General features: G+C 43.8%; 1 protein-coding gene across 1 annotated transcript in view; it reads right to left on the bottom strand.

Moving 5' to 3' along the window:
- Positions 1–3,461: 3,461 nt before the first annotated feature.
- LOC126424645 (facilitated trehalose transporter Tret1-2 homolog) overlaps positions 3,462–14,951 on the bottom strand; it is a 74,485-nt gene continuing 62,995 nt past the window's right edge. The window contains exons 8-9 of the mRNA XM_050087377.1: positions 3,606–3,818; positions 3,462–3,563 (exon numbers count right to left, since the gene is read on the bottom strand). Of these exons, the coding sequence (XP_049943334.1) occupies positions 3,462–3,563; positions 3,606–3,818 (315 nt within the window). The remainder of the gene's footprint in view (positions 3,564–3,605; positions 3,819–14,951) is intronic.

Genomic DNA, 14,951 nt, shown 5'->3' with positions numbered 1-14,951 from the left:
TGGAACTACAGATTCCACTCTTATGCGACCCCCACCTCTTTCTCTTCTGTACATACACACTCTCTCACTACCTTTTATCCACTCACGTGCCTCCCTCTCCCTCTGTTTTTTGAGTCCAGATACTCCGCCTGTTTAGCTTGACCAATGGTTGTCTGTTAGATTTGTATGTAGACAATGACAACAAAGCTTAACTGAAGTCCAGCAATGTATATAAAAAAAGACTGTGTTGATATGAAATAGGATGTGAATTTCGGCAGCAGAACAGCATTTTCGGGTAGATTTATAATGTAAATGGCGAGAAACGTATTTTTTGAGGTAATTAAAACTGATGATATGTCTTTAATGTATCACAAATTCAGTAACAAAAATGAACTGCGTACTCCAATATAAATTTACTGAACAATAGATATAATGTTATTTTTTGAAGTACTAGTACCTGTAGTGTTAAGGTCATTCAGAGTAATATAGCACATGAACAACTAATATGGATATATGCTTGTCCTTGTCCCACTTATATAAAACATTCACAAACAGAACAATACTTACATCAAGTACTGAATTTCTTTCAAAATGGTAAAGCTTGTTTCGGGAAAACTGTATTACCTCCCATATTTATTGTGGGCAACATTTTGCACTAAATCATTATTGTGATAAGATTATTAAAAAATCTTGAAATCACATTTTAGTCTTCATAAAACAGTATTTGGGCAAGGAAATACAGAAATGTCTCTTACATTCTTGATAGAGCACTTAATTCTCACATAACAATAGAACCACAATACAACACACTTGGTCCATTACAATTATTCTGAAATGTCTCCAATCTGTCTGTGGAATGTACTTCAGCATTGTTCTCATTTTATTAGTCACACATTTTGGTCACGACACTTTTCACAGACGTGGTTTTAACTCACATACAATCTCATGTAATAGTTTTTCCACATTTGTTTCTATACTTGAAAGTTTAACTGACTCTTCAGTTATGAGATAAAGAACAGTTCAGCCACAGATGACTCTCTTGTAGAGTCTTGACTTAAAAAAAAGAAGGCAATAAAAGTTACTTGATCCAACACTGGAAGTCTTTTTTGCAACTCAGATTTCTGTTCCACCAAACGCAGGATGTGATGTGGAAGACAGAGTGAATTCAAGACTGTACCTCCTTCACAGTGTGCTCAGAAACATCTATGAAGTGGTATCTAAAAGTTTCCGAAATTTGAACTCTGCACCTAGACGATCAAGAGTGCAAAGAAATACTGTTAGGTGTATCCCCACAAATCCTTGTTGAATTAGTGAGGCAAATGGCTGTGAGTCGCGTAGTTCGATTAGTTGTGGATGAGCGTATTTCCATTAACGTGTACCTGTGAGTCTGTGATTCTTCGATGTTTAATCTGAAACAGCAGCATGTCTAAAGCTTTGTTTTAAACATGCTGAATCATATAAATCATTTTCTAAACATTATCTCAGCGCTTTTACCAGCCGTAACTATGTGTATGACATCAGGCTTTACTTCCAAAATCTTGCTTCAACATCTGGTGCGTTTATGCAACAGTTTTCGCTAGACCGTTCAAGACCGCTGCAGCACCTTGCGGATAAGTGATAGTAAATGTTAACGCATTGTGGCTGATGAACTGACACTAGTTTGAGACACTAACGCTTCAAGACGACAAAAACCAAAACTGCGTTGAAGTCCTCAAGAAAGTCATGTAATTCATGCAGGATGACCCAAAGTTTCTTTTGATGGTTTTCAAAGCGTCGGAAGTTGGGTTTATGTCCATGATCGTGAAACTAAGCAGCATTCGCTCCAGTGGGAGGACAAGGCAAGAGTAACAATAAGTACTTGTGGGTCAATTATTTTAAAAATACATTCACGGCATTGTTCATAACGAGTTTGTCCCGCATGCCCTGACTGTCAATAAGGAGTTCTATAGTGATGTTCGTAAGTCTGAGGGAGGGTATAACGAGATAAGTCAGCAGAAGTGCCCTATGAACGACTGAGTTCTCCGCCGTGATAACGTACCACCTCAGGCGGCCTACATCGTTCTGGAATCTTTTGCTCCAAACAAGACGAAATTTCTTCCTCAAGCGCTGTACCCACCAGAATGGAAATGAAGAGAGTCTAAGGACTGATACAGTAGTTTTTTTTTTTTTTTTGTGGGGCACTCAACTACGTGGTTATCAGCACCTGTACAAATTACCAACCTTTGCTCTGTTTACTTTCGCCACTTTCATGAATGATGATGAATGATGACGACAACACAAACACCCGGTCATCTCGAGGCAGGTGAAAATCCCTGACCCCGCCGGGAATCGAACCCGGGAACCCGGGCTCGGGGAGCGAGAACGCGACCGCAAGACCACGAGCTGTGGACTCTGATACAGTGGAGGAGATTTACGCGGAATCGCAAAGGGTACCAAACAGCCTAATGAAGAAAGACCACCTGGACGTGTGGCAGAAAAGTTGGTGCCGGTGTATTGCCTTCTGTGGGCGATGGTGGAAAATAAGCAGCATGTGATACAAAATATTTCAGATTACTGTATTTCGGAAACTTCTGGATAACACCTCATGTATGTAATATTCCATGAGATATTTTCTATATAAATGACACATGTATGTGTCAGCAGTTCAGATTTCCCTCTCATGAAAGGTTTTGTTCTTGTCGACTGCCTTTGTTAGACTTCGATAGAAGTTGGAATTGCCTGACCAGTGATAAGTTCGAACGGCACTATAAAGGAAAGCAGACTTCGCTCCTGGCAGATAGGCATCTCCTGAGAAAGAAGATGGTATCAATCTTCGGGAGCTCGAGTTTCAACACCGAATGAACATGGTCAATAACTGTGCGGCTGGCAGGTGTCTGTGTTGCAGAACAGAGTTGCCAGGTCACATGCAACATGACACATGCTCATGGAATGACACTCTACTCTCGGTGCTTGCGTTGCCTGCCAACGCCTGCAGAATAGGCAACACAGCAATCATGTGGTGCCCGAGAGACAGCTGTGATTGGATGACGACCAGACTCCACGACTCCCTCTTCCCACCCTGCAGTCACTCATGTGACGAAATACATGATGATAATTTTCGAAAGCTCGAATTTTGACTCCTATTTGATGCAGCAAATAACGTTGTGATTGACACGCCCAAGGCATCAAGCTGTCACTGCTTGTGTCAGCCCGCGAGGCAGCGCTGCTCGTGCTTGCAGAAAGGCAACACAGTGACACGTAGAGGGCGAGGAACAGCTGCGATTGGTTGACACCTGGCGCCTACCACTCGACTCACAGAAATTTCAATTACAAAATTATTTTAATCCAAATATAGGTACCGTTATCGTGTTAGAAGCAGTTTTGTTTGATTGTTGACGGCCTACAGTGGCTACACATTTGTATGGCGGGTGTCGAGAATATCACACGGTCACGACAGCTGAGACGTGCTGCGCATTTGTAGTGGGGTGTGCGTCTGCAGAGCGTCAGATGTGGATCTCGCCGGGGGACAGGAAGCGGAAGCTGCCCGCGGGGAAGAAGTCGGCGGCCACCGCCTTGGAGGCCCCGGAGGTGGAGCCGGCGACCAGCTGCGGCAGCGGCAGCTCCTCGGGGGCGGACGGAGCGGGGGCGGAGCCGCGGGGGCGGCCCGCGCGCAGGTCCGCCTGGATCTCCTGCAGGGTCTTGCCCGCCGTCTCGGGCACCAGGAAGAAGACGAAGGCGGCGGCGGTGAGCGACGACGCCAGGAAGCCGCCGAAGCAGGCGGCGGCGCCCACGCGCGACAGCATCAGCCCGAAGGAGCGCGTCACCGTGAACATCATCACCCAGTTCAGCAGGCCCGCCACCTGTCACGGCACACCACGCGTAAGAACTCACCTCCGCACTCAGATTCAGTAAAAAAAAAAAAATGTGGCTAGGTGCGAGTAGGACATATCCAACCATTCTGAGAATCGAGAACCTTGACCATTTTTGCCTGTTATCTGTATTGATAGCGGCAAAACATCGGTCCCAGGGGTTCAAAAATTTTTGAGAATGCTTTAATTTCATGGATCTTATAATGAAATTTTTCCCAAGACATTTAAATCTCATCTTCATCTACGGTAATGATGGAAGCCGAAGAGGTGTATTAAAACTTCTGTGCCACGGTCGGGACCTGAGTCTCCTTCTTTGTAGTATAGCTCAAGATACTAATTGAATTAAAACTGTGTGCCGGACTGAGACTAGAACATGGGACCTTTGCCTTTTGCGGGCAAGTGCTCTACCAACTGAGCTACCCAAGCACGACTCACGTCCCGTCCTCACAGCTCCACTTTGTCAGTACCTCGTCTCTTACCTTCCAAACTTAACAGAAGCTCTCCTGGTAGAGCACTTGCCCGCGAAAGGCAAAGGTCCCGAGTTCGAGTCTCGGTCCGGCACACAGTTTTAATCTGCCAGGAAGTTTCATATAAGCGCACACTCCGCTGCAGAGTGAAAATCTCATTCTGGATACTAATTGAAGTTTGTTTTCCGGAGGGATTTGGCTTACGTATTCTGTACAGCAACGCTAGGTATCGTGCCCCGAATTGTTTTCAACAGAACGGGTATAGGTTAGGAACTGGATTCCTTGGGGAGAGGGGATGGGTTGTGTCACGTTCCCAACCCTAACCTCACTTGCAAGTCACACATGAAAAATAAATCAGTAGTACAGCAGAATACAAGAATATGACGGCAAACATCTGGTGTGTGATATAAAGGAAGATCTTGAACGCCCTTAAGGATGCATTTAGAAGGCTGGAACTGACAAAAATAACAAGGCAGTGAAGGTTTTTGCGATGTCGCTGTTCGAGACTGCTCGTCTGTCCAGGTAATTTACCCTGGAAGGAACACACATCAAGGATTTACTGAATGAGTAATTTGGGTCTGGGAAATGATGATGATGAACCTCAGGCAGCAGAAGAAGAGAATGTGCGTGCTGAACTGCCACCACTTGAAGGTGATAGTGGAGGCGCTAAATGTGAGCTACTGCTAAATACTGCGTTCTTTGAATGCTGTAATTTATGACACCAATGATCTGCCACCTTATTTATGTCATTTCACTGTAAGCTAACCATCTTTTGTTACTGTTTTTGTGGAATAATAAAAAAATAAGAAAAGTGGTTAGCAGTCTTGACTCCCAAGAAAGGAGGCCTGGGTTCAAGTCGCGGCCGTGGCACAAATTTTAATTCATTTCTTCGGCTTCCATCATTACCGTAGTTTTAATTTCAAGTTGAAGTAGGATAACAAATGTCAAAAGAATAGTTTTTTCCAGTGGTACAGCTGCCAGTAAACAATTTTTTTTTATCTTTTTCTTTGCTTCTGCTGTAAAAACTTCCTTCTTAGCAAGTTTCATGTTTATAGGCCAAAGGGAAATACCCTATAGATTTTGACGAGTGAGTTAGTAGGTGTCGAAATATGTGACGCAATGGGCCGTATCTTTTGACTGCAGTGACTTAGAGGTTCAAGGGACATAGACCTTAGTGAGATAAATTTCAACTTGATACGTCTACCAATTGCTGAGAAAAAAGAGTTTTTTACCAATTGAAGTACGAAACCCTAAAAAGTCAATTACTGGAATTTTTTGTGCTAAGATCTCCTAGCGGTCTACAAGAATGGTAGCTGAAGTCATCCACCAGACTAGCGTCCGATATCCTTGACAACCGTTTGTTACAGGATCTTGGAACATGTTCCGACCTCCAACATGATAAGGTATCTCGAACAGAATGAACTGCTCCACGGCAACCAGCATGGATTCCGAAAACATCGATCATGTGGAACGCAACTCGCACTACCCTCACATGACACCCTGAAAGCCGTGCATCCACTATATCTCGATCTCCGGAAAGCATTAGACTCAGAACGACTCCTGTGCTTATTATCAAAAGTACGACAGTATAGGATATCAAGGGAAATACGTGACCTGACTGAAGATTTCTCGGTAGAATGTTATCTTGCATGGAGAGTCTTCGACAGATATAGAAGTAACTTCAGGTGTTCTACAGGGAAGTGTGTTGGGGCCTTGCTGTTTATTTTGTACATGACGTTGTAGACAGCACCAGTAGGAATCTCTGCAGCGATATGTGTTGGGCCGGCCGCGGTGGCCGAGCGCTTCTAGGCGCTTCAGTCCGGAACCGAACGACTGCTACGGTCGCAGGTTCGAATCCTGCCTCGGGCATGGATGCGTGTGATGTCCTTAGGTTAGTTAGGTTTAAGTAGTTCTAAGTTCTAGGGGACTGATGACCTCGAACCTGCGACCGTAGCAGCAGCACGGTTCCGGACTGCAGCGCCTAGAGCCGCTCGACCACCGCGGCCGGCGTGGTGATCAAAACCCAAATAAAAGTTTTAACCAATGTGTATGGGAAAGATTGCGAAAAACCATTTTTGTGGGAAGAAATGCACTTGCTATTGGTGTTTGTGATGTAGTTTCATGTTCTAATGATGGTGTGCAAAGCAGACAATATGTTGTAGAGAAAATGGGAATTAAGCCCGGAGTGAACTGCATCAAAGCTTTGTATGCAATAGATAGAGAGCGTGTAGTGAAAGCAGATAAATCATTTTCGGATGTGATAAAATGAAGAAGAGTGCATCATATGAATGTTAAATGAAGGAAACAGATTTAGAAAATGAAAAAGAACCTGGTTATGGTGCTGGACAGTTCTAAAAGAATGCTAAATGCAAGCACAAACTTTAACGGCCATTTTCCGGAAAACACAAATTTCTGTCCTTAGTTACATGTAACATTCTAAAATATCCTATTACTTTCAAACTTGGTATGCTTATTTAACAAAAACTTCTTAATGCAAAACTCTAGAATTTTCCAAATCTCTTACAAAGTGTGGTAAAAATTAAGATAATTGACTATAAAATTTGGCTTTTTTTCCAAACATGAAGTTTAAAATCTAACAGTTCATTCATTTTTTCATAAATTAAATAAATTCTAGTTTCACACACCTGTAAGTATGGTTTGTATGCTGTACAAAATTCATCGAATAATCTCTCTTACATATTAAGAAAAGTGTACCTATAGCAACAAATGCAGCCAATAGTATGTGAAAAAATCATGAAATTTCATATGTAAAGAAAACTATTTTGTTATGTGTCTGAACTTCCACTGCTATGAGTGCGAATTCTGAATCCCTTCTGGTCATCCTGACAAAGTTTTATGAATTTATTTGTAAAATTACAGGCAGTGGAAATTAAGACGCCCTGTGGCGCCTCTCCTGCCCCAAGTCGGCCCGTTTGACGTCCTACCCCCCTTAACAAAACGCTAAATGAATAAGGATATAAACACATCTTACAGCAATGCGTACTGTACGAAGTAGAAGAACCGTTCAGAGACTATGATTCTTTGTATCAACATGACAAAACACTCTGCCATAGAGCAGCATATGTGAGGCAATGGTTTGTGGACAATAACATCCCTAAGATGGACTGGCCTACCCATAGGCCCGACTTGAACACAACGAATAAATTTGTGATGAGTTAGAACGCGGACTTCGTTCTACATCCCTTCTCCAGCATCACTAACGTTTCGGGTATTCAGGAAGAATGGCCTGTTATTCCGCCACAGACATTCAGAAACTACACTCCTGGAAATGGAAAAAAGAACACATTGACACCGGTGTGTCAGACCCACCATACTTGCTCCGGACACTGCGAGAGGGCTGTACAAGCAATGATCACACGCACGGCACAGCGGACACACCAGGAACCGCGGTGTTGGCCGTCGAATGGCGCTAGCTGCGCAGCATTTGTGCACCGCCGCCGTCAGTGTCAGCCAGTTTGCCGTGGCATACGGAGCTCCATCGCAGTCTTTAACACTGGTAGCATGCCGCGACAGCGTGGACGTGAACCGTATGTGCAGTTGACGGACTTTGAGCGAGGGCGTATAGTGGGCATGCGGGAGGCCGGGTGGACGTACCGCCGAATTGCTCGTGGGGCGTGAGGTCTCCACAGCACATCGATGTTGTCGCCAGTGATCGGCGGAAGGTGCACGTGCCCGTCGACCTGGGACCGGACCGCAGCGACGCACGGATGCACGCCAAGACCGTAGGATCCTACGCAGTGCCGTAGGGGACCGCACCGCCACTTCCCAGCAAATTAGGGACACTGTTGCTCCTGGGGTATCGGCGAGGACCATTCGCAACCGTCTCCATGAAGCTGGGCTACGGCCCCGCACACCGTTAGGCCGTCTTCCGCTCACGCCACAACATCGTGCAGCCCGCCTCCAGTGGTGTCGCGACAGGCGTGAATGGAGAGACGAATGGAGACGTGTCGTCTTCAGCAATGAGAGTCGCTTCTGCCTTGGTGCCAATGATGGTCGTATGCGTGTTTGGCGCCGTGCAGGTGAGCGCCACAATCAGGACTGCATACGACCGAGGCACACAGGGCCAACACCCGGCATCATGGTGTGGGGAGCGATCTCCTACACTGGCCGTACACCACTGGTGATCGTCGAGGGGACACTGAATAGTGCACGGTACATCCAAACCGTCATCGAACCCATCGTTCTACCATTCCTAGACCGGCAAGGGAACTTGCTGTTCCAACAGGACAATGCACGGCCGCATGTATCCCGTGCCACCCAACGTGCTCTAGAAGGTGTACGTCAACTACCCTGGCCAGCAAGATCTCCGGATCTGTCCCCCATTGAGCATGTTTGGGACTGGATGAAGCGTCGTCTCACGCGGTCTGCACGTCCAGCACGAACGCTGGTCCAACTGAGGCGCCAGGTGGAAATGGCATGGCGAGCCGTTCCACAGGACTACATCCAGCATCTCTAAGATCGTCTCCATGGGAGAATAGCAGCCTGCATTGCTGCGAAAGGTGGATATACACTGTACTAGTGCCGACATTGTGCATGCTCTGTTGCCTGTGTCTATGTGCCTGTGGTTCTGTCAGTGTGATCATGTGATGTATCTGACCCCAGGAATGTGTCAATAAAGTTTCCCCTTCCTGGGACAATGAATTCACGGTGTTCTTATTTCAATTTCCAGGAGTGTACATTGAAAGTGCCTCTAGCAGAGTGAACCGTGTGCGGCTCACGTTGGTGCCGTTCATAGCTTGGCATCTTGTAACAGCGATAGTGGTGTCTTGTTTTCTTAGTGTATTCATTGGCACCAGTACCTTTGCTCGCCTTGTCTGTCCGTGAGTGGCAGCAGCAGCGCTATCGATAGCGCGTACTGTGGCGCCATCTTTGGAGCGGCCTCTAGTATTTCCGGGTCGCCGTGTGTCCGGAGAGTTGAGTTGGGACGGAGCAACAGTGAGGTCCGGACAGCCAGTACTCGCCCGACCTCTGGGACACACACATGCACTGTCCGACGAAAGCACGAGGTCGCGAGAGTGCACGACCACGTCAAAGATCGGATTCAACGGGTTTTATTTGAATGGACTGTGATGTTCGTGTAGTGCAATTTTCACCTGCGCGTGTGTGTGTCCGCCCGTCGAAATGGCCTCATGGCAATAAGCTGTCAGTCGACGATTTATACTGGGATCTTTCCCGTGCCTGACTTGAATGGCGACGACCGTCGGTTGGTCGTTCGGTTGGTCGTCGCAGCGGACGACGTGCATTTGGTCTTCCGAACGCTTCTGGCTCCTCTCTCTTTGTGGCGACTTGTAATTCGTCCGTGTCGTTTCACAGTGACTGGTTTTAGTATTGTGAGTGGTTGGTGGAATTGTTTTCCAGGATCCATTTTTGTGGTTTTGAATGAGCAGTTATTTTAATGCTGTCTGCGTACTGGATTTGGAGGGAGCTGCGAACAGACATCAATACAGAATGAGATTTTCACTCTGCAGCGGAGTGCGCGCTGATATGAAACTTCCTGGCAGATTAAAACTGTGTGCCGGACCGAGACTCGAACTCGGGACCTTTGCCTTTCGCGGGCAAGTGCTCTACCATCTGAGCTACCCAAGCACGACTCACGCCCCGTCCTCACAGCTTTACTTGTGCCAGTACCTCGTCTCCTACCTTCCAAACTTAACAGAAGCTCTCCTGCGAACCTTGCAGAACTAGCCCTCCTGAAAGAAGCTTCTGTTAAGTTTGGAAGGCAGGAGACGAGGTACTGGCACAGCTGTGAGGACGGGGTGTGAGTCGTGCTTGGGTAGCTCAGCTGGTAGAGCACTCGCCCGCGAAAGGCAAAGGTCCCGAGTTCGAGTCTCGGTCCGACACACAGTTTTAATCTGCCAGTAAGTTTCAGACATCAGTTCAGTTGGGGCGCAGCAGCGAGTAGGTGTGTGCAGTGCGTGGGCAAGCCGGCAACTCTGGCGGCGTGCTGCCGCTGCCGGATCGAGGAGGGCTAGCTGCGAGAGCGACGGCCTAGTTGCACACCGAACCCTGAACGTCTGAGTGAAGAAGTCTACCTTGGTTCTACAGTTCCCTTCGGCGTTGGTGTTTTCTGAAGACGTAGTGCTGTCTGTCTCTTCGCCCTTGCGTGAAAAGATTCCATCGTTGTACAGGTGATCGGATGTTAGGTGTATTGGTTAGTCGGTCGGTTGCAGCTTAAGCTGCCCCTAGTTTGAGCTGCCATCCTTAGGTCAACATTTCTCTTGGCTGCCTGTCTCACCGCTTAGACAGCTGTAGTCGCCTTCCTCAGGTGGATCCAGGGAGCACTGTCTGTGGATCATTCTGTCTTATTTGGGCAAGTTGTCATAATTGTTTAAAATGTACCCTAATGTTTTAATGTGTAACTGCCTTCTCCACTAGCAATTCAGGCCTTCAGCCGTTGGGTATTCTGAAATTGCTTGTGGCTTTCAGCCGAGCAATAATTTACAATTCCTTCTTAATACGGCCTTCAGCCATTACAATAGTTTGTTACAGTTTTGATTGTTTAAGATGAAAATATCTTAGTATTTGTTAATGCGTAACTGCCTTCTACAATTGGTAATTCAGGCCTTCAGCCGTTGTGTATACTGAAGTTGCGTGTGGCCATCAGCCGAGAAAAATTTGAGTTCCTTCTTAGTAAGTCCTTCGGCCGTCAGTGTAGTAAAATCTTTCAAAAGATTGTTGAGAGTTATTTTTTATAATAAAGTGTATGTCTTTTCTGTGCAACCAACGGTAACTGATTAGGCCCCACCCACACCTTTCCTGATTTCCCTAAGTCCCACGTCGGGCAGAGTTTAAATCGTCATAAAAGCGAAGAATGGCTACACCCTACATTAATGTCCACCAATAGATGTTACTGTATATATGACTGTTTTCAGACGTAGTCCTGCCCCTGATAGTGTAGGACAAGCCTGTGACGGGACTGTTGTAAGATGTGCTGGGTGTACCAGACCGACCTTCTGTCTCAGATCTCCACAGGGATATAACCGATGTGGGAAAGGTTTGGGAGTAGGTGTAGCGTAAGGATCCACTGAGACAGAGTATTGCGTAAACTGGGGAAGAGGCGGAGTGTTTTGAGGAAACTACCGCTTTGTGTACGAACGTCGCTACGTTTGTACAGATTTGAAAGCGCGTCTACGTCTGCGTCTGCCTATCCCGCAAGTTTTTTTTAACAAATGCTCATTTACAGAATAATACATAATATTTTTTCAATAAAGACTTTTACTATTGAAATAACTTGTAGCAGCTGCTGTACCAGCCAGCTAATGGAGTGGAAGAGATTTTACTTTAGGAGCCATGAGAAGAACTGTGGTAGAATGTTCCTCTTTTCTAATGATGATGATAAATAGTCGAAGGATGTTGCTGAGTTGTTCCGTTCTAGGATTGTGAGCATGGTCCCTCATTTACAGCCGCATCCTGGTGGTGGTCGGGGCATTCGGGCACGTGTGCTCTCTCTGTGGAGTACGTTTAGGACATAGTGCCCGTCTGTCAAGGCGACAGTGTGCACTTTAGCACACTGGGCGAAGGGTTACTCGTCACTGTAGATGTACCATATACGGGTGAGCAGACTATATGGGAGAACTTATTAGTCTGAAGAAAAGTTCCAGTTATTTAATTGCAGGTATTGTTGATGGTTAGTGGGATTTGTATGACAGGTGTTTGGCTGGAGCCATAAGAGAAGTGGAGGCAAAGTTTAGTTTAGTTAAGTGCATACTCCAGATATCATCATTGTGATCTCTCGCTATGATACAATAGCATTCTGCCCGTTATTTGATTGTCTACAAGCACAAACACACCATACTATTACACACACAAAAATTCTTCTGTATAAGATGTAACTGATGTGTTTGAAATGAATGAACTGTCCATTGTGATTATATATGAAGTGAATCATATCTGTAGATGTGTTACGTAAACATTGTTTTCTCTGATTTTTTGTGTGAACAAAATGTATAACATTACGTCAGGGAATAATAATTACCAGACAATTTGCTTAACAGTCCGATTTGAAATCTAAAATCTTATTTTTCATATTCTATGAAGTAAGATTACGGTATAGTAATAACGCACAGAACATTGTTTAATAATGTTAATTTATATGTTTTGTGTAAGGAGTAGTTCAATATTTCGAAAACAGACGTACAAATAAATACCACTATTCGAAAAAATGATACAGAAATGTCAGCGGGTGTTGGAGTTCAATACCAGTGTCAAAATGCACGTAAAAAACTGACAACTAGACTAATGAGAAATAGTCAGTTAAAGACAGAAAATTAAAATCTTCATAATGAGTTCTAACACTAATGTAGACATGGAAAATTACAAAGTAACTTGTAATACGAAGAATTTACCAAATTCATGTAATGTATTCAGGTTTATTGTAATGAAATTATTTTAATACCACGTACTGATTTGAGTGACAAGATGTATGAAATTCAGCAGACGGCCGTAGGTGCTTACATTTTGGGATTCGTTAAAATGTTGGAGGAATGAAAAAGAATCCTCGTCATTAACTTGCAAAGTGTCTCATTTTTTAAATTCAAACCGAAGGATCGTTACATTAAATCACTGACAAACAGTGTCTTTTTGTTTTGATTAGTATGTTGAATGAAGTTGCTCGAAAGGGAAGTAGTTGCCTTAATAACATTGCAATGTAGACGATCAGCAGCATGTTCTGCAAGGAATACATCACAAGCCAAGCATTTAAAACGTACCTTGTAGTATAATGTTTTAAGTTGGCTATTTCAAAGTCGAAGTATTTACTGCAGATAGGGAATCTAGAAATATGGTATCTGTCCTACCTTCCTTTTCATGAAGAATCCTACTTCCGTTTTACCGTTTTCTGCTGCTGTTGATATTATCTCGAGATGGTCTAGTTCGGAATTTTTGCCAATAGTGAGCTCATCAGGCATTTTTTACAATTACATGCCACATGTCCTGTATGTCTCCTTAATGCAGTGGTTTCCACTACCTTCTCCATACTGATGCCGTTGATCATTGCTGATTCTTCCGCCTTTTATAACCAGATTCCCACCTTAAGGGCAAGAGAGTGTCGCGAATCTGTGTCCCTCCTCCACCATGTTTAACAAGGCAGTTGACAAACGAGGGTGACTTCTTATCTCGGAACTCTTCGGCCGATAGTGCTAACAATTTTTATTCAGAATGTGAGCAGCTGCCGTTTTTGAACCCAGGAAGTAGGACGTTTTCGTTAGTAGTCAAAATCCGCTACCTCTTGACGGCTGGTAGATGACTCGCTATTAACGCCAAATGTAGTGCTTATACCAATGGTCCACTTATAAGTGTATGAAACGGCCTATATTTTAATTAACTGTCTTGGATGCTAAACATGTTAAAAGTTAAATTTTAAAATAACAATAATAATTGAAGAAGTAATTAAAATCTTAAAAACCATTAAGATGGAAAAGAAGACTTTTGAAATGGTCTCCAAGAAAAATAAGAAAAGAGTTAAAATTAATCTAGAAGAGAAAATATCCCAGGAGCGTGAAATGTAGCCTTGAGACATCCACTACCTGAGAAAAGCAATAAACAAGACGTTAGAACTAGATAAGAATTTCTTTGCTACAAGTAGCATTAAAATATTTTCCAAGATTCTACTAAACAGGATAAAAAACACTAGACAGTAATTTACATGAATATCAAGGTGGTATAGGGAAGGGCAGATCATGTTCTGAGTAAATAATGCACCTGAAGTCTACCATAGGCCACGGAGTACTGAGTTCAAAGTACACTGTAGTAATAGTTGTTGATTTTTAAAAAAACCTTTGTTTCTGTACACAAAGAAATTGTAGATAAAATAATCCGAGCATATGATGTAAAGTCAAATTAGCAAATCTAATTCATGAAACACTTAGAGACATTGCATCTAAAACAAAATGTGTTGGAGAAATAACTTAGCCTTTCGACATAAGCAAACCTGTATGGCGAGTTGATGGCCTTAAACACATTCTTTTTAACTGCAGTCTAGAAGAAACCACGAGAATTACGAATGAAAAACTGAATGGATCTAAGATTTCATCAATGAGGTTGGGAAGAGTAAACAAAAATATTGGTATGACCTGTCTCATATTTGCAGATGACGTTGCTAAACTTTCTGAAAATGTGACTTTGGCTGTAACACAAAATAATTTTTTAGAACAAAGATCACAACAACTGGCTTAAGAATTTCTGCAGGAAAAAAACAATCTTTTAACAAACATAAAAAATACGCTGAAATATCTGAAAGAAGAGATTGGCCACATGAAGTAGATATAAAAAATTAAATATCTTGGGAAGACAATTCAAGAAAATGATTTGAAAAACTCTGCTATAGAAGGAAGGATATATAAAATGGGAAGGGCATGTGGAATAAGAAAAGACCTTTACAATAACAAACGTCTGTCTAAAAAAGCAAAATAAGATATTGCAGAACAGTAGTTAGACAGAACGTCTATATGCAAGCTAATGTCTAGCATAAAAACTATAACTCAGATACATTAGAAATGCAAGAAAGGTGAATCATTAGGAAAATATTACGCCCACGAAAAGGTACGAAAGACTGGAAATTACGAAGCAATGGGAAAATGTATCGAAATTTAGAAAACAAGTGCCTGATCAGGGGACGTAACATCTACATCTACATCCA

The sequence above is a fragment of the Schistocerca serialis genome, chromosome 10 (assembly GCF_023864345.2).
Source record: "Schistocerca serialis cubense isolate TAMUIC-IGC-003099 chromosome 10, iqSchSeri2.2, whole genome shotgun sequence".
In the NCBI taxonomy this organism is placed as follows: Eukaryota; Metazoa; Arthropoda; class Insecta; order Orthoptera; family Acrididae; genus Schistocerca; species Schistocerca serialis.
Note: the sequence above shows the minus strand (reverse complement) of the source record. Positions and strands in the feature narration are given on the sequence as shown.